This window comes from Protopterus annectens, chromosome 11.part0, assembly GCF_019279795.1.
Source record: "Protopterus annectens isolate FY-2018-M chromosome 11.part0, PAN1.0, whole genome shotgun sequence".
In the NCBI taxonomy this organism is placed as follows: Eukaryota; Metazoa; Chordata; order Ceratodontiformes; family Protopteridae; genus Protopterus; species Protopterus annectens.
The window spans coordinates 1,051,240,461-1,051,262,059 of NC_056745.1; the positions used below are offsets into that span (position 1 = coordinate 1,051,240,461).

Genomic DNA, 21,599 nt, shown 5'->3' on the forward strand with positions numbered 1-21,599 from the left:
TTTTGTCCTTTTCTTTGTAGATGGTGGTGTCATGAGTACCAGTTGTGGCGCTGCACAGTGAGTTTGCAGATGATGGAAGCAGTGGCGAGTGAGGAGGAGCTCAAGTAAGTGGATTTCAAAGTTGAGTTTTGGTAGAGGATTTACATTGCTAACCAGAGAAGGATAGGCATTTGAGTTTTTGAATTCTAGGTTAATTGGTTGTACAATCTGTTTTCTTAACCATTTCAGTATATTAGATCAATGTTGGAAAGTTGTCCCTGCTTCTGGGCATTTGCTGTCAATAGTAAAGGGAGCAACATCCATTTGGCCATAGGTAAGAGTTTGGGTTCCTGCAGTGGGCTTGATGAGGTTACAGGTAATTTATTTTATTTAGTGCTCATTATGGCATGTCACTGTGGATGGGGTTCAGGTGGGTGGGGTGGAGTCACAGAAATCTTAGGATCATAGGAAGTCATTAGACTACTGGCTCTGGGGTGATTACAAGCTAGACAAGTTTGGCTCTTATTTCTGTGAGTAGCACCTATCACTCTTGTCCAAGGGAATATGATTTATAACATTTAACACAAAAAAAAAAAGAAAAGGTGGGGGTCTGGTCCCAAACTTTACTGCAGAGTTTTGGCAAATGCTTGATGGGGGTGATGGGGTTTTTGTCAGTGCCTCCATGTTAAGTAATTCTTGGTATGTGTGTACATAGAATTTACTGTTTTTATTTTCTTTGCAGAAGGCATCATGCAGTGGCCTGAAAAGTGGATCTGAAAGGTGATGCTTTCTGATAGGAAGGATATTTTTGCCACTGCAATGGGGCACAATGAGGGTCTGAGTAATCATCTTATTAAGGCATGTTAGAGCACTGTGTTCAAGCAGTGTGGGAGCCGAGCATTGCATTGGTATGGGGGCAAGTAAGGAAGAGGTAGGTGGGGGGACAGGGTAAAACCGTTGAGGACAGATCATGGAGAGCGTGGGGATCCCACAGGAGGAGTGCAATCACAACATTCACAGGAGCACAGGAACTTATTAGGCTGATGCCTTATGGCTCTTGCAAGCCAGCAGAGTTCAACCCTTGCTTTCAGGAGCTTGGAATCTTGGGGTGATTATAGTTACTCATCCAGTTGTTAAACTGCAGTTGGGGGAAGGGCCAATGACGTGTTTGACAGGATGCTGGAGTTTGTTCCTACTGGGTGGTATCTTTGGAGGGACAAATTTGTCTCTTGAGTAGGTAGTGGTAATGTCACATACTAGGTTAAGGTTTTACACAGTAGCACAAGGATCATTTCACTTGTGGTTTGGGTGAATTTTGTAAGTAGGGTTTTAGAAAGTATGGTAGGTAGGTGGTTTTGTTGGGAAATTTTAGAAACTGGGTGCGATGTTTACACTGGAGCAAGAAGATTGAAAGGAAGCTTGGTTGCAGGATATGGCTGCCATAGGTCAGGTCTTAATTCCTTACTAGAGGTATAGGTAACATAAGGGAAGAGAGCCTTTGAGGGGAAAGGCCAGGGACAAGCAGTGGTTAAGGATGGTTAGTAGTTTGAGTGTTCTAGCTAGGACGGTTGCTAGGAAGAAGTGAGCGGGGGTGGTTGAAGTTCTGAGTGGAGTGGCTTGGGGTTCTAGTATGGCTTGTCATTTGGTAATGAGTGAATATGGGGTGTTTATAGTTGGGCACTTAGAGTACTTCATTGCTGGGCATAGGCGAGTTTTCAGGAACTAGGTCAAGGGGTGCTGGTTTTCTGGCATTTAGTGTTAGGTCATTAAAGTTTTTCAGTTAGACTATTCTCTACAGTAATCGGGTTACTGCACATCCAGAACTGGGTAGTTTGCTGGGCTAAGGTGATATGCTACAGTTGACAGGGTCCTGGGTTGGAGACTTGATGCCAGTTTTTTTTGACTAGGTGTTGATTTGAGTTCAAGAGGTTATAGTCTGTGGCTTTTGTTGTCGCTATAGGTTGTCATTCCATGCAGGTTGAGCCATGATTAGTGCTTTGAAGGAAGCGGTCTGAAAGGTTAGGTATTCTCGTGGAGTGGATGTTCCAGTGGTACAGTGGGGTCATGGGTAATCCTACTTTATTTAGTTTCATTATGGCGTGTTTCAGTGATGGTATGTCAAGGTGGGTTTATGACGGGATTCTAAGGTGCTTTACAGATGATGGGTACACCGAATGATGTTTAGCTTAACCCTTCCCTTTATGGGAGGTAGTTGGTTGAATAATTTTGGGTAAAAGGGAGGGGGAACAGCCTGGTCAGGCTGGTTGGTGGAGAAGAGGGACAGGCTTTTGCCCTATTCTGTTCCCCCTCTGGTGTCTGGATGTTCATTAAAAGGATCTGGTGAAAGGAAAATGAGCAGTTGGAGGAAGCTTGCTGAATAGATAAGCAAGCTGAGGTAAGGATGCTGCTTATTTGGTGGAAGGTAATTCAATGAATGGTGTATGAAGTGAGAAGGTTCACTGCTTCATAAGTAAAGTAAGCTAGCAGAGGTATAGACCCTGCTTACTAGGGCAGGGTGAGTAGGTACGCTGCCCTGACTAACATTACAAGGATGTTATGCTGTGTTTAGAATCAACTATATTATGGTTAGTTGAAATTAATGAATTTCATGAACAAAGCTATGTTATGGAAGTTTAATAAAGGTCATCAAATGTCATTTGGTGTGATGTGTTTATTGAAGGGGACCGGGACAAGTGTACACTACTAAAATTATCTAGGACTTACTTAAAACAAAAATATACATACAGATGCATTTGTTCAAAAAAAGCCCTCTCACAACTTAAATGGTGTTACAAAATGTTAAATTTGTTTGCATCCTAGGCTAAGATTACAATGCGAAGAGATATAATTATCCAACAAATAGAATATGTTTTACCAATGATAGTATTGCACTCAAGCAGCAATACCCATTTACTGTAGGTGTAACTAATACAATAATCAGGCATACATACCTAGTCCACTGAGGATGTCATCAGTGTGACCTTTTACAAAAACTTGGTGGGCTGGCAGAGACTTATTACTGCTGGCCTCTTTGCTGCTAAAATAATAATAAACCAACACTACTGTCCACTCCTTAAGAAATACCTGATGATCGAGGACACATGGAATTAACTAAGAAGCACATATGATAACACTATGGAACTCGTTACACCACCATATGGCTTAGCTATTGGTGAAACAGCTTTTACTAAACTTAGGCAACCTGCATGGAGTAAAATACCAGCTGAAATATGGAATGAAGATGCAAGTGGGTACCTTCAAAACAAAATAAAAGATCATTTTGGAAAAAAAAATAAATGCAGATGCTACAGAGACAATACATAAATCCCGAGATTAGCAGGATATGCATACCCAAATGTCTAACTTGCTCAAGCTACTATATGTATACCTTCATTGCACATAATGTGAAGGATTGTTGAATAATTAGCCAAGTCTTCTCTAATAGTATAGTATCATGATATTATTATTATTATGTCATGTTTATCAAACCATTGTACCATTATCTGTATATGTGTATATGTGTACAGTTTTATGTCAAATATGTACTGCTTTATGTGTAATTCAATGTTCTATATCAGAATATAAGTTTGCTCTCTAAGGATCCTGGTTTGTGGTTGGAAAGGGTCAAATGACCAGTCTACATACCTGGTTAACAAATATAAATAACCAAACATAAAAATCAATTAATCAATCAATCAATCAATCAATCAATCAGTTGCTCAATTGTATTAACTTATTTGTCATTTCTGGCAATTTAAGTGCAGAAAATAATGACAAGTGATTCCTCCTCTGTGCTTGTATCCCACAATGTACTGCTGGTGAAGTGCTCCTCAAAAAATGACTAACATGACCAGAAACTGAATCTGTAAATGGAAACTGGCCCATATACATCCCAAACAATGGGGTTCTTTGGATGACATTTGCGGAAATCTCTCTACAAAAGAGATCAAAAGCTGACAGCATGCTCACTCATCTTTACAGAAAATACAGTACTTATGAGTAGACATTAGATATCTCTGACAATGAAAGGTGTAAACAAATCCAGAATTCTCAGCTCTACATTGTGAACATATGAATGCGAACCAGTATTTATATAGAGATTCTAAAGATACCCACAAAAAGCCTCAGCTGTATCTCACAAAGCCATAAATCCAAAGAGATCACAACCTCAGATCATGTACATTAATATTTTACACAGACCTCCCACTGATCACAGTAAAGAAAACATACAGAGCCACCATACCAAGGCAGTGCTGAAGAGTCCACAGCAAGAAAATATCTAGAGTTAACAGTGAGGCAAGACAGACTGAAAACACACAGGGCAGATGTTGTGACCTCACTGATGTATTGGTGCTCCAGTTAATTGATGGGTAATTAAAGTCTCACAGAATTATGAAGTTTTTCTTTATAGTGAGTTCATCAACTGCATTTAGGAACCTTATGGAATTATCAGGGGATAGCGAAGGTGTCCTGTAACAGGCTATACATTGATAGTTGGTCCTATTTAGTGTAATTTGGAGCTCAATGAGCTTCATTTGTCCGTCTCTGGGAATCTGTCTAGAAGTGATATAGTCCCAAACAAATATGGAGACACCACGACAGTTGCCACTGGACCGGAAGCCATGGTAGGCACAAAACACAGGTATGGAGGGAGTACTTTCTGAACATTTAAACCAAGTTTCAGTAATTACACAAACATGGATGAGCTCCAAATACAGGAGAGACTCAAAGTTGTGCATTTTGTTTTTGAGATTTCTGGCAATTAGTGGAACCGCCTTAATGTGATCCTATTTCATATTTGATAAATTAGTTACATTGAAATTTCCATCAGCTGGACTTTGCCAAAAAAGGTACTAAAGGGGCAGCAAGGGTTATAGCCAGTATGCAGAATCCTTGCAATGAGAGGTGTAGACCATTCCTGACAAAACAAGTGGGATTGTCAAGTATCCCATACTATGCTGACACATACTCAATCCCCCTTGAATGATGCCAACTAGTTAGCCATTTATCTTTTCCTTGTACCTGGGCATCATTCTTTGGGAAAGAAGGATTCCTCTGAGGACCACAGTCTTGCCTGCATTTGGACATGCATGGAGAGTTCTGACATGTGTCTCTGCATATCCTTGAGGGTTTTATGTGCCACGTTGTTCACCCCCACTTGGGCCACCACCACCATGTCATAGTCATATTTGCTAGGTGACAGGACATTAACAGCTCTTAAGACATCAGCGATCCTGGCACCCGAAAGACAACTTATAACCATCTTCTCTTTTTCCAGCCTAGCAAGAGGGGGATCAGTGTGCCTGACTATGGAGTCACTGATCACCAAAACATTTTTATTTGTAAAGTGGTCTGGTATACTGGATGTGAGATAATTTTAATCCTAGTCATTCTTTGTTGGATGTGTGACATAAAGTGATGCGGTACCAGATTTTCACTAAGACCTAGTCATTCTGTATCTTTGAGACTTTGGCAAAATTTGTACTGCCTCAGAATAAGACATTTTAGTGTTGTTTAATGTAAAGAATTGTAGAATGGTGTTTTTGTGAGAGTGAGGCCTCCATGTTAGTTAAATATTTGCATCACTCACAAACACAATATCATGCACTAACTAAAAGTTTATTATTTGTGAACATCAGGTACCTACTAGACTCCTCAAGGATATCACATGCAGTGAGGATGACAACATAAAAAGACAAGCAGACTGGCCTTCCATTTTAGTCCTGTGATTTGGAGAATTTGTTAAGAATTACAGAGTGCTATATTCAGTTAACTGAGGTAGTTGTTAGATTATACTGTGAGGTAAATAATTAGTTATGCTAAGTAAGTACAATATATGTGCTATGCAGAGCAACTACCATCTGCTAAGGGCAATGTGGAACTGTGAGCTAATTCTGATGCAGTAACACAGCTATGGACTGTTAGATGCTAATTTGAAGGCCCATTTTGTGTAGTGCAGCTCACTGTGCAACAGCAGGCAGCTGTCAGAGCTACAGCTGTCACTAGTAGTATTGACCAGTAGGGACTAGGAGAGGCTAGGTTGTTCAATTTTGTGTAGTGCAGCTCACTGTGCAACAGCAGGAAGCTATCAGAGCTACAGCTGTCACTAGTGGCATTGACCAGTAGGGACTAGGAGAGGCTAGGTTGTTCCATTTTGTGCAGTGCAGCTCACTGTGCAACAGCAGGAAGCTGTCAGAGCTACAGCTGTCACTAGTGGCATTGACCAGTAGGGACTAGGAGAGGCTAGGTTGTTCAATTTTGTGTAGTGCAGCTCACTGTGCAACAGCAGGAAGCTGTCAGAGCTACAGCTGTCACTAGTGGCATTGACCAGTAGGGACTAGGAGAGGCTAGGTTGTTCAATTTTGTGTAGTGCAGCTCACTGTGCAACAGCAGGAAGCTATCAGAGCTACAGCTGTCACTAGTGGCATTGACCAGTAGGGACTAGGAGAGGCTAGGTTGTTCAAATTTGTGCAGTGCAGCTCAGTGTGCAACAGCAGGCAGCTGTCAGAGCTACAGCTGTCACTAGTGGCATTGACCAGTAGGGACTAGGAGAGGCTAGGTTGTTCAATTTTGTGTAGTGCAGCTCAGTGTGCAACAGTAGGCAGCTATATAAGAGTGTGGCTGGTAACATTAAACCTACATGTACTAGAACTATTGAGAGTTAAAACAACATTAAACTAAAAGCTATTGGTACTATTAGCTAAAACAGCAAGGAATGTGGTAGACTGCTGGCATTGTGTAGACCGCCTAGTGGCCAAAGTAAGTTACTACAGCCAGAAAAACTAACCTGTGTGTATGCTCATCTGTCCTTTAGTAATACTTTAAATAAGGAGCAGTTTACTTTTTTAAAAGCAGGTAGTTTTAAAAACAGATTCGGAGTGTGGATAAATTGCAATAGAAGGAACACCTACAGTTTAGAAAATTGTGCTTTTTAGTTTGTTTTTGGAGCTGCTTCAGGCAGATAACTTAAGCAGATTTATACTCTTTCACAAGGTACTTTTCTGGGTGAGTCTGTTGGGCATGGGATGACCACAGAATGCTTAACCCATCGAGAGAAGAGTTTAGAAAGCTGTGCTTTTTAGTTTGTTTTTGGAGCTGCTTCAGGCAGGTAACTTAAGTAGATTTATATTCTTTCACAAGGTATTTTGCTGGCAAGTCCGTTGGGCAGGGGATATATATATATATATATATATATATATATATATATATATATGTGTGTGTGTGTATGTATATATAAAAACAGTGGAAATTAATCTTAGAATAAACTAAAGTCATACCTTGGGTGCAAGTTGTTAGACGCCAGTGGTGTGGTAGTGCAGTAATAGTGTCTTTACGATCACAGATGAAGTGCTGTGCAACATTTTAACTAAAGTAAGCCATTTGCTACATTTATAACATGTAGTGTTTTTGTTGTTACTATTATTATTATTAATATTATTATTATCATTATTATTGTTGTTCTATTTGTAGTTGTGTATTTATTTATTTTGGGTCTTCAGTCTTGAGATGAATGTTTTTCCAATCAGGGTGCCACATTGTGAAACTGCACAGCATACCAGATATAACTATGGTTCTACATCACATCTTATTTATATTTCCCAGTGTTGACAGAGTGCTTCTCTAATCTTCCCAGTTATGCATACAGTAATCCTAAGCTGCTCTCAGTCCTTTACCATCCTTCGCTCAATTGCATTATGGACTGAAATATTTCTATTGATTTTCTGTAAGTCACTGTTTCTGATAATCAGTTCCAAGCATCTACCCTAAAAACTATAGGCCAATAACTTGCTTTCCGATGACATATAAACTATACACTGGAATTGAGAGTTTATAGTCATTTAGAAGAAAACTCAATTTTGGCAATAGAACAAAAGGGTAATAAAAGAAAGTCATATGGAATAAAGGATCATTTGTTGTTAAATAAAGAAGTAAAACTGTAAAAAAGGGGAAAAATGTAAGTATGGCATGGATAGACTACAAAAAAGCATTTGACAGCATCCTACATTCATGGATAAAAGAGTGCTTAAAAATTTATAAGATACACCCTACACTGATAAACTACATTCACGACCATGAAACAGTGGCAAACCACTTTGCAGTTAAGCCATGGTAAAGGACAAATTATTATTCCAGGGATAAAAATCCAAAGGGGGATATTCCAGGGTGACTCTCTGTCACCATTGCTCTTTTGTCTTGCCCTTAACCCATTAAGCTGCTGCTTAACAGATTAGGCCATGGCTATAATTTGGCTACCAGAAAGCAACAAAGTATAAAGACTTCTCATCAGCTCTTTGCCAATGATTTAAAACTGAATAGCTTATCAGATGAGGAACTGAAAGCACAACTGCAGGTTGTTAAAACTTTTTCAGATGATATAAGAATGTCATTTGGTCTTGATAAATTTGCAAATACAACCTTTAAAACAGGAAAGCTGCAGCACCAAGAAAATGTTAGTTTGGAACATGAATGTGATACAAAAGAAGTTGAGTAAGAGGGAGTGTATAAATATTTGGGAATTGATGAAAGATCAACAATAAAATACAAATAAATGAATAAAACTAAGTAAGGAATATTTTAGAAGACTTAAATTAATAATGAAAACAGTGTTGACATCTAGGAACAAAATTCAAGCTATAAACTAATTTGCTATTCCTGTCCTAACTTACCATTTTGGAGTGACTGACTGGCCCCAAAAGGTGTTGGATAGATTAGATAGGAAAACAAGAAGGATGCTTCATGCTCATCAAATGATTTATAAAAAAATCAGTGCATACATACCAAGATTATATATTACCCATTGCAAAGGAGGTATGGGCCTTCTTGAAACGGACTACATGTATATATATATATATATATATATATATATATATATATATATATATATACATATATATATATATATATATATATATATATATATATATATATATGCAATCTTGGGACTGCATACATATCTGCTGACCTCACAAGGCCCAAACATATTGAAAGCTTTGAAACACAAGGAGAATAAATCTAAGATGACTTCCCTGCTTAGTCTAGCAGAAGTATATTGGTGTCAGGCAGGAACGGAAATTAAACCATTAGTAGATAAAAATCAGACAGCAACTGAATGTGCCAAGAAAAAAAAGAAACAATATAAAGTAAATGATCAGATGAGAAGGCAAGAAGTGTGAAAAATGCATAAATATAGTTGCAAGTATAGAATACTCCTGGAACAACCCCATGTTGATCAGGATCAAATGCAGGGATGGTTATGGAGAGGCAAATTCAAACCAAAGATGAAAGGTTAATACTGACGGCCCAAAATAATTGTCTACGTACACATTGGTTTACAAAGTCCATTGAACATATGGGAGAAACAGACAAATGTAGGTTTTGTAAAATAGAACTGGAAATAGTTGAAACAAAATTGGAAACAGTTGCACAAATTGTTGCTGGTTGTGAGATACTAATGGCAAAAGGACTGTATACTGAAAGGCATAATAATGTGGGAAGACTGTCACATTGGAGATTGTGCAAACATTATAATTTTGAAGTAGCTGAAAACACTAGAAACATGAGCCATAAAGCATCATAGAAAATGAGAAAACTAGATATAGTGGTTCAAGAAAAAAAGACAAAAGTAGCATTGATCATTGAAATCGCTACACCCAGTGACTACAGTGTCTTGCACACAGAGAGACACAATGTCATAAAATATCAGGATTTGCAGGCAGAAATGAGAGCAATGTGGAAGAAAGATATGTTACTGATACATGTACTTCAGTATGAATTGCAGAAGGAGTCATTACTGGGCACATTGTGAATGTTGCGAAGAGCACTTCTTGCTGACATCAGAGATTGTAACAATACTAATTTCATAAACTTTAATCATACTTTGACTTAGGAATGGGGTCCATTCCCATCATGGTATTAGAAACCCCAAAAATTTGGATAAATTAAAACAGAAACGAGTGGTCTTAAACTGAAGTGTGTGAATTCCTTTAAGGCCAATGATTTTTAACTCTGAACAGTATGTGCACACTGTAAAAATCAATTGCCTGTGGCAAGCTTGGCTATTATAAAAATTAGCAGTGTACATTTAGCAACACATTTAAGGCTATTTGCCCTTTGTATATTAGCTGGTGCCATCCTTTGAATGTAATGTTTTTAATATTTCAAAATGTTTGCAATAATAGATATTAGACCTATATACTATAAGTTTATGCATCTATTGGAATCATAAAATATTTTACGAGCCCATACTTGGAGAATATTCTTTAAGATATTAATTATGCTGACCTATCTAATTGTTAAGGGAAGTGGATTCTATTATCTAGCATTTCTAATGTTAAAATGATTTATTTTATGATATGTATTTCATTGACAATGCTGTACCAATCAATTGTTTAAAAAGTGTGCAAAGTTTTAGTTTATTTAGTTTTACAGAATATACAGTATCATATTAAGCAGAAATTCCTTTATATAACATTTTCAGATTCATTATAATTTTCTTCTTTGTTGAGGACCCAAAATACAAAATGATGTCTCATATTCTATGGCAGATTTAACCATTGTTTTAAAAAGATTTAACAAAACATCATGGTATCTAGAAGAGATTGTGTAAAATTATCAATACCTCTGTAACTCTCCCTTATTACATTTCCCTTCTATTCAAATCCAAATGATCTGTGTGCATAATACCCAAGTGTTTTACAAATTGAGATGTAAATATAACATCATTATTAACAGAATAAGAATCTTCATTTTCATTCATACCAAAGTGCATTTCTGTGGACTTTTTGGTGTTGAAATGTATTGCACTGGACACAGCCCATTCCTGAGGAGTTGAGATAATGTTGCAATTTTATCTCATCCTGAAAATTCACTGACCTCACATTATCCTCACTTGCAAAATTTGATGCCAATGCATGTGGCAACAAGAGAAAAGTTGACATATAAACAATAAATAAGACCAGTCACAGAACCCTGTGGAATACATTTTATTTATTATTTTATATTGTTTAACCTTACCTTGCACTTCCCAGGCAAAAATCAGCTTTCAGCTTATCTATAAGATATCTAATAATTTCAACATTTGCTAGTTTGATTGTATAAATTCTTGACAGCAGCAATGCAAGAGTTTAAACCTTTAGCCCTTACTTATGACTGCATATAATCTGCAGTTTCCTGTCACATATGAGATACATAATTCCATCTTTTCACTTAAACCAGTTTTAGCATACCATAGGCTGACACACTTACCTCCCACTGCAAAAATCATCAGTACTGTCTCTGCATGGATCATAAACCAGATCTCCAGGGCAAGAATAATCTGAAAAATAGTTTTGTACACAAAGCATCACTTACATACAGTGAAACCAGGTATTCACAGAAAACAATTATTGCTATGATCAACTAGATAAGTTAAATTTTATTGACTATAAAAAACTTACTGCCTGCTACACATATTAGCTCTGATCCATTGTCAGTTAGTTGTCAGAGTCAACAAACACAGATTTGCAGACTACAATTTCTGTAGCATTTATACAAAATATTTGGAATATTGGTTTTCAGCAAAAATTGTATCAGTTTTTATGCTTCAGTCCTTGGTAACTGCCAACACTGATCCCAGTAAAACTCTAACTGCCACATATAATACCAGAAATTCTTATTGGTGGGTCTGCAGTTAAGTATAAATCCAAGTGGCATGGCCATTGGCATGGAGGGATCCAAATGACAACAAAAAAAGACCGGATTAAAAGGCTCGGTCCTGTAGAAGAATTATGTTAAAAGTGGACCAGTTCCTGGATTCATGGCCCAGACGATGCTGCTTAGCAAAGGATTAAAGCATTGGTCAAGTAGCTGAGCATCAATGTTTGCAATGGATATATTTTTAAAGAGTCAGTTAAACTAGTAAAGCCCATAAGGGAACATCCTTTAACTGTAACATTTTCTAGTAAGCTATGAACTGTCTGATAATGAATGAATGATAATGCAATCAGTAATCTGACAACTGCCTGCCCTTCCATCCACAGAGCAAAGGAGAACAGTTTGGTATTTTTAAATTCACAAATCTACTTCAATTAAAACCTGTTATGGCAAAAAATAACCAGGATGTAAAGGGACATTTCTTCTCCTGGACAAAGAAAACAGGGTGAAAACCTGACTTCTTTGAGGGCAATATCCCTAGTTACTATCTTATCTATTCTGACATTGTAAAAGTTATTTTAATTTTATTCTGCCTGACATTGTTGGTATTGTATCACTTATATTTTGTTTGTATTGTATGTACTGGAGCTTTTTTCCCCAAGTCTCTGCTTAAAAGGAACCTTTCTGCCTAGCTGGACTACCCTGGTTAACAAATGTAAAATAAATAAATTGACAACAAAGGTGTTAGGATCTGAGGAATTCCCATTCCTCATGAATGACCAGACAAGGTTCTCTACATGCCTGCTAGTAACTTTAAGATACTTTTAAGAAGAGGTGATGGTCACCAGGAAAGGTATTATAAAAGACAAAAGCTTCAATATTGCAGAAGTAGTGGGTTCAGTGGGTGGGTGGGGCTTTAAATTATGAAGTTCAGATGCCATAAGTGTATTTTCTTTCCTTTTTTTTTTTTTTGGTTAATAGTGGGTAGAGATATAAAAGCCTTAAAATATGCTACTTGATCAATTAATGTTGGTCCACAATCCTATCCACCATAATGTAATGATGTTCAGAAATAGCTGAAACATTTGCCTTGACCATAAAGTTTCAGAGGCCCAAATCAGAGAACTGCCTTCACTAGAATAGAACCATCTAAGTGAGGTGTAGGCTGCTCTGCCTAAGCTGAGAAACTCTCACCCTTAGCTTAGTTTATGGATTATATGAAATTTAATGAGCATCTTCAGTCACTTCTGACATCCCAGCTGGAACATTACTAAAATCAGAAGGTCTACAGCATGATTTAGGCCCTCCGCTTAGCTAGTTGTCATCTCAGCTGGGAAAGGTCCCTCTTACCTTACAACAGGAATGTTTACTGTATTGCCAAGAAGCTTATGACCTGAGACCAAATCCCTCGTAATGCTAGTTGTGATAAAAGTCTTTGGTTTCGTATCTCTGAATTTTATGACATGATACAGAACAAGAAGAAATAGTGGGAAGTCATACAGGAAACTCTTTTTCTACATGATAGAGAACATGTTCACCATGAACTTTCCCTTGTTCTGCTTCATTGATCAAAAAAAGGTGAAATACATATTCAGCTAAGTAGTAAACAGATTATCTTCAGAGTTCTGCACTTTCAAAAGATACAATCCAGGAAAAATACCCAAATCTGCAGTTACAGAACAGAAGTGGAGGAAAAAATTCTTTGATTCATCCATCATGGTCATTTTACTTAAGGGAAATAATGCAGACAGAGAGATGACTCTGTCTATTGCCTATTGCTAGACCAAGACATGCCAATTTCTCTATGTACACATATTGTGTAGATGTGATATGACAAACTGGTTAGCACTAAGCATTATGCCAACCTTTATATACCACATCATATTAGGAGTTGACCCCGATTCTAGCTACATTTCCAAGATATTTTGGACTAGTAGAATGCACATAGCGCCATATGATTGATATGTAGCTCCCTCTCCTGGTAATAATTTTCCTTGTTTCTTGATACAGCTTAAATTAGCTCTTTTCCCTTCAAATGAAGTATCAGTTATCAGCATTTTTGATGGGTTTGTCTGCAGAAATAATAGGTCCAGTTGAAGAATAATGGGGTTGTTAACCATTCTTGGGCCTAAGGATAGGGTCTACCACTATCAACAGATCTGTTAATACTTGGTGACTATATGGCTTCTGGCACCTCAGAGTCCACTATAATGTTTACATCATCTTCTGTGAAGAAGTCATTGTTATGATTACATCATCCATTGTGCCAAAAGATGTAGGATCTGTGCTTGGACCTTCCCCTTGCTTTTGTACCCAAGCTGACAAATTCTTTTTTTGTGTGTGTGCCCACTCCCTGCAGATGACCATTAGCCACCTCCAGCTCCTCTGCTTTCCTTATTCACTGAGTCTTCTGGGTTCACACTTAACCATACCTGGGCACCACCTGACAGATGTCAGTGGCTGGTGAGGACATCAAGGATGCTATTTATATTACTGTCAATGTGTGTCCCCTAGCTCTCTCATCCCATAGCAGTCTTACAAGTTCTACAATTACTGCCTTTGGGAGGTTCATGCACATATATTTGCATGCGCAACCTCCAGACCAAGTGGTATGCCTCGTGTAGTACAGATCCTGCCTAGCTCTTAATGTTGTTGTTGTAGTGAGCCTAGGCTGCCTACCTACCTTCCACCAAGATGGAGGAGCTGGCACTGGACACTCACTTCATTCTCTCCCATAATTTTGTCCCAGCAGCACTCTAGGCAGCACCTGTGCTGCTGCTCAAACATGGGTCATCAGGGGTGCGGTAAGGGCTTTATCCCTCTGTATTATGGGATCAGACTCTGTGTGACAAATTAGTCATTTTTTTTACGTCTTATTCATCACTGGCAGGAAGGGCCCATAGAGTGGGTGTTTCTGGCTGTGAAGCAACAAATATGATCCATTTAGATTGAATCAGAAAATACTTCTTCCAGTTAACGTTCACCTCAGTCCTTCAGTGGGGGCATCAGGAGCCAGTCATCATGGAAAGGAAAGGAAATAAATGGAGTTCTTTCCATTCACCAAGGAAAACACTCTGGTAAATGCTCTATATACAAAGGAAAGTGCAAATGGCAGTAAAACTAGTGTAATCCAGAAGGGAATGACAGTATCTGTGCCAAAAGGTATTCTTCAGATTCCATACTACCATTCAGGTACTCTCTGTTATCAGGAGGTATGACCTCATAATTTAATGTACCATGTGAGCTACTGAAGTCATTGATGTCCAGGATGAGATAGCATCATTCTGTCCCTTTCCGAGAAAGAAAAGAGATGGAAACCAGCAGAAGTTTCATAGAGGGTTAATGCCTTAACTATGGCCCAGGTAACTCCAAGTTTGGTTATCAGCATTTGCACCTACTGCAACTGGCATGGAAGGATGAATATGCTAATACAAGGGGTAGAGAAGGGTCAGGCTGGTTGTACACTGCCATAGTCACTTAGAGGAAGAGGAGCAGGCATACAATTGCATTATCAGCAGGCAGGTATTAAGCTCACCAGGCCATCGCCTGCTGGTAGCTCTCAAAATGGATGTGCTGCAGTGTGCACCCACATACAGAAGCTAGTGTTGACCTCCACTGTGACAAAGACCACATCGCACCAATGGCAGGAGTAGGCCACTCAAACATCAGCATTATCAAGAAGCCAGTAAAGGTATAAAGTACTTCCATGGATACTGGTTCAAACCTGGCAATGTGCACACTATTTTCTTCCTTATTTTTACAATGAAATATGCATTTCATTTAAAACTTTTATTTCAAATTTTAGAGCATAAGCACTGATGGCAATTTGATAAACAAAACAAAACAGACTCAGTTTTTTTTTCAAATAAGAGTGTGTGATTCTAGTAACTTTTTCAAGGGAGCAATAATATTTCTGGTCTTAGATCACTGCTGCTCTCTCTAGATGGTGTCAACATGACTGGTCTACAGCTAAGCTCCTCCTGTCTTCCATTTCTAGTTCAGCATTTATTTCTCACAAATTTCCATATTTGGGGATGAACAAGAGAGAGTGCTCTGATGGGCAGTTTTAAGGTGATCCAATGTGAGCCTATGATTTTATCTGTATATATACATACATATATATATATATATATATATATATATATATATATATATATATATATATATATATATATTATAACTTATAACATTAACCAGTTGGTAATCGGGATAGAAGTTATTTTAAATTACAAATGAGTTGTGATAGGTAAATTTGTAGTAAAAGAATTTGTAAAGAGAGACTGTATTTGCCAAGTAATATAGGACGATGGGAGGTACTTAATTTTAGGATGCATTTGGTGGCAGGGCAGGCATCCTTTTACATTTTACTGCTAGGCTTTCTAACTCAGTCTGATTATTGCATTTTGTTACATAAAGTTAAAGCTTGATTTTTTTCTTTTTCTTACCCTGTTTTTATCTGGCATTGTTTTTATAGTTCATAATAAAAAAAAATGTGTACCTTACTACTTCCCCTCTCCGTTCTTTGTTCTACTGTCCCTACTCTCAACTTCAAGTGAAAATGTACAAAAACATATTTAAAGAATATAAAATCCTTTATCTTGGTCATCAATAGGCAATCAGAAAACCATTTTACAAACTTACCACAAATTCCACAGGTATGATTTCTCCATTCAATGCAGTAATCAAATTTTGCACATTCTGCTACGGCCATCTGAAGGGCAGCACAGCCTGCCTTCTTGTCACCTTTCACATCGGTGTCATGTAAACATTTTGTTTTATATTGCTGAAGATCTGCTTTGGCTCTGCATTCATCAAATAGCCTAAAAATGCAGAAATATTAAAAAAAAAACATTAACAAATTCTATATATTTTTGTTAAATACATACTTTCACTGTGAGCTGAAATTTCTTATGAATTTAGCTGCAAAAGTGTATATTAAATTAGAAAACGAATGGAAACACAAAGTCTAAATTGTGCAGTTGTTCAGACGACAAAGAGTTCTGTGGATATATCACACACCTATTCATCTGCTACAATAGTACATCTACTCTTTGTGTACTACATTCATGACACATCTTTGTATTCTATGTTTTCATTTCCCACAAACCCACAGATTTGCATTTCCTACAGTCAAGCTTCTCACACCTTATCAAAGTTCTTTTTCCCATTTTTTATACTCGCCTCTTTTCTATCACCCCACCTCACCTCTTAGATGTCCATTTTTTTGCTTTGTCTAAATGAATATATAACCAGTTCTCTAAAATTACTCCTATATACACCTATCCCTTTACTATGACTACACCATTTATTTATAGTTTTGCTTATCTTGTCTCATGTTTACTATGACTATTTCCATTGTAATTGCTATATAAGAAATACATTTTGTGATTTTGTGATTATTGTACTATTGTAACAGCTATCATTAATTGATTCATAATCTTATTGTGCAATGTTTTTTATCTAGTATCAAATGGCTTGAGTCATACCTAAAAAGGGTCTTTACACCAATGAACTTAACCAGTTAACAAATGTATAAAGAAATGAAAAAAAAATAAAATAAATAAAGCTTACTTATTTGTGGAGGACAGTTGAGCCACTAACTATACCAAAGTTTTCCAAACTTTTGGTTAAAAGAAAAATTAATGCTAACCAAAGATCTAATGAAGAAATTCACTAAAATTAACCCCTGATATACAAAGCCATCTACCTTTCAACAATGTTATAGGATCAGTATTATAATGAGAAATGTGGAAGAAAAATAAAACTATCACGGCTCCCTTTTTAACAGTTCACAAGTAAACATAATCCTTGGCATTATCCTTAACTGGAAAGCAAATGAATACTCATTATAAAACAAAAAAGTGGCATTTTTATTAATTTTGATTTCCTAAAGGCAACATCAGATTCATAAGAAAGAAAAAATGAATGAAAGAAAAAAAATGAAAAGAAGTAAGCAGAATGAAAATAAATTCATTCTTTCATCACCAGCATCTATCTGTAGATTAAAATAAATCGCCAGGTTTCAAACACCTTTCCCAATCAAAAGGGTTTCATAGGGCGCTGAGGGTAGAAAAGCCAGTGACCTGAGAACAAATAAGCGGTGGTAGAGGGAAAATCACTTAAAATCATCAGATAAAAATATCTCCACTTCTCTTTTTTAAATAGCTTTTTCTCCTTTTATTATCTAGTTTCTTCCATTTTCTATCAGCTTATTCTACCTCATTAAAACGATCTAACTTTTAAAATTAGTCCTTCAAATCCTTAGTCATGTCAGACACAGCTATATGTTTCCTAGAAGAGGTATACTCAGAAAGGAAGAGAATTAAGAGGAAATAACATGGAAACAATTTTCATGACTGAAAATGTTGCTTTAAAGACATAGAAGGTTTTGCTTTATTGACATATACGTTTATGATTATAGAGTACATAATGCACTAACAGCAATCTTGTCTTGAAGCAGCCGTCATTTTCTTGACAGTAGTGTTCTACTAAAACTTCGACTAATGATAGTAATAGGTTGAAGAACTTTTGATTTGGTTGCTTTCTGGAAGTTTTATATGTTCATTATATTTATATAACACAAGAGTTATGTTATGTACTGACAATCTGAGATTTTAAAGCAGCATGTACCTTTCCATCTGTCTGAGATCTGCATAATTAATATATTGCTTTCTATAACATTATTACCGGTTTCCTCTTAATATTTCTAAACCTGGTAGTTAAAGCAGCTAAAAATTGAGATCTGGCAAAAATAAATAAATAAATAAAACAGCAAAAGCCTGCAATGTACTGTGAATTGTTAACAGAAATTGGTAGCTGAAGTGTTTATGATATCTAAAAGGTTAAGAAAGAAGTTAAAAGTGAAGTTAAAGGTAAAGCAACTGGGAAAACTCAGAAGGATACTGAAAGTTGTATGGTGGAATAAAGCTAGGAAAACAAATGACAAATAGCAGTTGAAGAAGAAAACTGTTCTGGCACTGTAGGGAGAAAGACTGACAACATGTGCTCTGAGATTTTCAAGATTACCGGTTTCCTGTTGGAAAGTAAAGATGCAAATAACAGAAGGCATTCAGAGGAAAGCACTGGTATTCACACTGCTGAAAATGAGAAGAAGCAAAAATAGTGAAATAGCAAGTAAAATTGTCAGTAACAGTACAGTAATGGACTAAACCTGTGGATAGATCATGCTGTGATAATGTGAGGTTTACAGCAGCACCAGAACAAGATGAAGGGAAGGATTGTAGAGGCTTTATACGAAAATGTCTCAGCACATGGACTGGAATTTTTATTGCTAATATTAAAAAAAAAAAAAAAAACACATAAGAATAAATATTTCTATGAAACATATACTGCTTACATGAATGATGTACCAAATAAAAGACAAAATTATTTAGATTTTTATGGAGCAAGAAAACAATCTTAAAATGTGTAGACAAAAGGGGTTTTGTAGATAATGAATTTTCATTACAATCAGAAATTGACAGATATGATTTTCTAAATTCCATATGAACCTGCAGAGAAATTAAACTTTCTTTCAAGTTATGGTATCCTGCATTAGTTTTAATCTTGTGTTCACATGGATTACAAGCCTGCACAGAAACTTAACAGGCACAAAATAGATTGGTGAAGAGAAAGTAATTTGGAGGCAGAAGAAGGTAATCAACAGGTATAGATAAGTGAACTATGGATAGTAAAATACCACACAGAGAGATTTTCTGTGAAGCACTTTTCTGTTTTCCACTAAAAAAAAAAAATAGTGGGTAAAACAAAGGAGATAAAAACAGTTTTCAAGAAGTGGGAGATTCCGTAAAAATAATGATAATAATAAAAGAATCCACTGGGAACACTAATGATAATAATAAAACAATGCCCATGGGAACACTAAGGACACTGTTTAAAAAAGGATATGTTTACATAGAAAAGTATATAATATAGCCAAAATGTGAGATGCATTCTGAATGACACCTTCAAACTACTGAAATCTGTAAGTAGCAGAATGAAAATCATTTGATTAATATAAACGTAATAAGTATTATATCTCAAATTCTACTTAAAAATTTTTTTATCTAACCAAAGGGAAAGAGTTATGCTGCATCCTGCCTGATGAAGGTCAAACTGCAAACTATGTTATTTTGCTTTTAATAATGGTATTATGCTACTGGGGGAAGGAAATGGAAAAAGAAATAAAGGAATGATGAACTGAAAAGGAAATTAATATATTATTGACTAGAAACTGACTACTCAAAAGCTAGCTACGAAAACAAAATTGCCATTGATTCTAAGGGCAACCACAAACCATTCTATAGCTATGTCAAGAATCTCAATGGCAACACCCAGATCTGCTCTGGGTTACAGCTCAACGGCATGAAAATTACAGAACCAACTGATATTGCCAACATCCTGGCAGATAGGTTCAGTGCTAACTTTACCCCGCTCTCACTCCCTAAAGGGCCCATATCTATACAGGAAGAATGCAGAGTCCCTGTAATCACAACTATGCAGGTAAAAGCTGCACTCTCTAAAACCAAAAACACAGCATCGATGAGACTGGACAACATCCCAGGCTGTGTTTTACATGAACTTCAAAATGAACTGTCTCCGCACCTAAGCGGCATGCTCAATCATAGTGTCATGTCAGGCTTTGTGCCCACTGAATGGCACACAGCAACAGTTATCCCACTCCACAAAGGGGGAGCTACCACTGATCATGGGAACTATCACCCTATTAGCCTGATGAGCCTGGTCTGCAAGGCCATGGAACGTATCATCATGGAACTCATAAACAAAGACATTGGTAACCTCCAAACTCTGGACTCTACCCAGTTCGGGTTTGTGAAAGGCAGATCATGCCTTCTGAACCTGATTGACTTCTTTGAAGCAGTCACCAAAGCTGTAGATGTGGGTAAGGTGGTTCACACAGCCTATCTTGACCTCGCCAAGGCTTTCGACACCATCCCCCATTCTGGAATTATAGCTAAACTCACTAAACTAGCTATAAATCCCTACATCACAAGATGATTGCCAACTGAATCACTGACAGAACCCACACTGTAAAAGCTGCAGACTCCAAATCTGACTTCAAGCCAGTGACAAGTGGAGTACCACAGAGTTCAGTCCTGGGACCTCTCCTGTTTGATATCTACTTCTCTGAAGTACAGGCTAACACAGAAGGCCTCTGGCTAATGAAGTTCGAAGAAGACTGCAAACTAGGAGCCATAGTTGAGTCCCCAAATGATGTGGACATCCTACAGAAGGGCCTCACTGAGACAGATGCCTGGTATCAGAGGCATGGCCTCAAGCTCAGTGCCAAAAAGTGCATTGTCATCCCCTTTGGTAAAAACTCTGTACCCATGAACTATCACATAAATGGCAGTCTACTTAACGCCAAATGAGACCTTGGGACCCAGGTGGACAGTAGTCTCTCCTTTGATAATCACATCACCATAGCAGTCAGGAAATCCTTCTGTGTGGCACACCTCATCACAAAAGGGTTCTCATCCAGGAAAAAAGAGGCCATTGTTCCCTTCTACTCGGCAATCATTAGACCCATTATAGAGTACAACACCCCTTTTGGAATGTTCCTCACAAGACATCTGCAGCAGCTGGAAAGACCACAAAAGTACCTCACAAAGAGGATTACTGACCTCAAACAGATGCCCTACACTTTCCATCTCAAAAAACTCCAGCTTTACTCTGTTACATATTGCCTACTCCAAGGAGATCCCTATCTAACATATAAAGCTATGTTAAACTCAGAGCTGTTGGACATACTACAACTAAAGAAATCCCAATCCCTCCAAGCTACACACTCTAGGGACCTAAACCTTGTCACTACAATAAACAGGACATGCTGGAAGGACAGATTCCTGTCACAAAGACTTCCTATACTCTGGAACAAGCTACCCATCTATGTTAATCAAAGTTCCTCATTAGCAGTCTTCAAGAAAAATCTTGATGAGTGGATGGGAAATAGGAAATACATCCCAGGG

The 21,599-nt window shown here is 37.4% G+C and overlaps 1 protein-coding gene across 1 annotated transcript in view; it reads right to left on the minus strand.

The window, feature by feature from the left end:
• Positions 1-21,599, minus strand: part of LOC122815019 (mucin-2-like) — a 197,210-nt gene that overhangs the window by 88,614 nt on the left and 86,997 nt on the right. The window contains exons 10-11 of the mRNA XM_044087271.1: positions 16,252-16,430; positions 11,224-11,293 (exon numbers count right to left, since the gene is read on the minus strand). Coding sequence (XP_043943206.1) covers positions 11,224-11,293; positions 16,252-16,430 — 249 coding nt within the window. The remainder of the gene's footprint in view (positions 1-11,223; positions 11,294-16,251; positions 16,431-21,599) is intronic.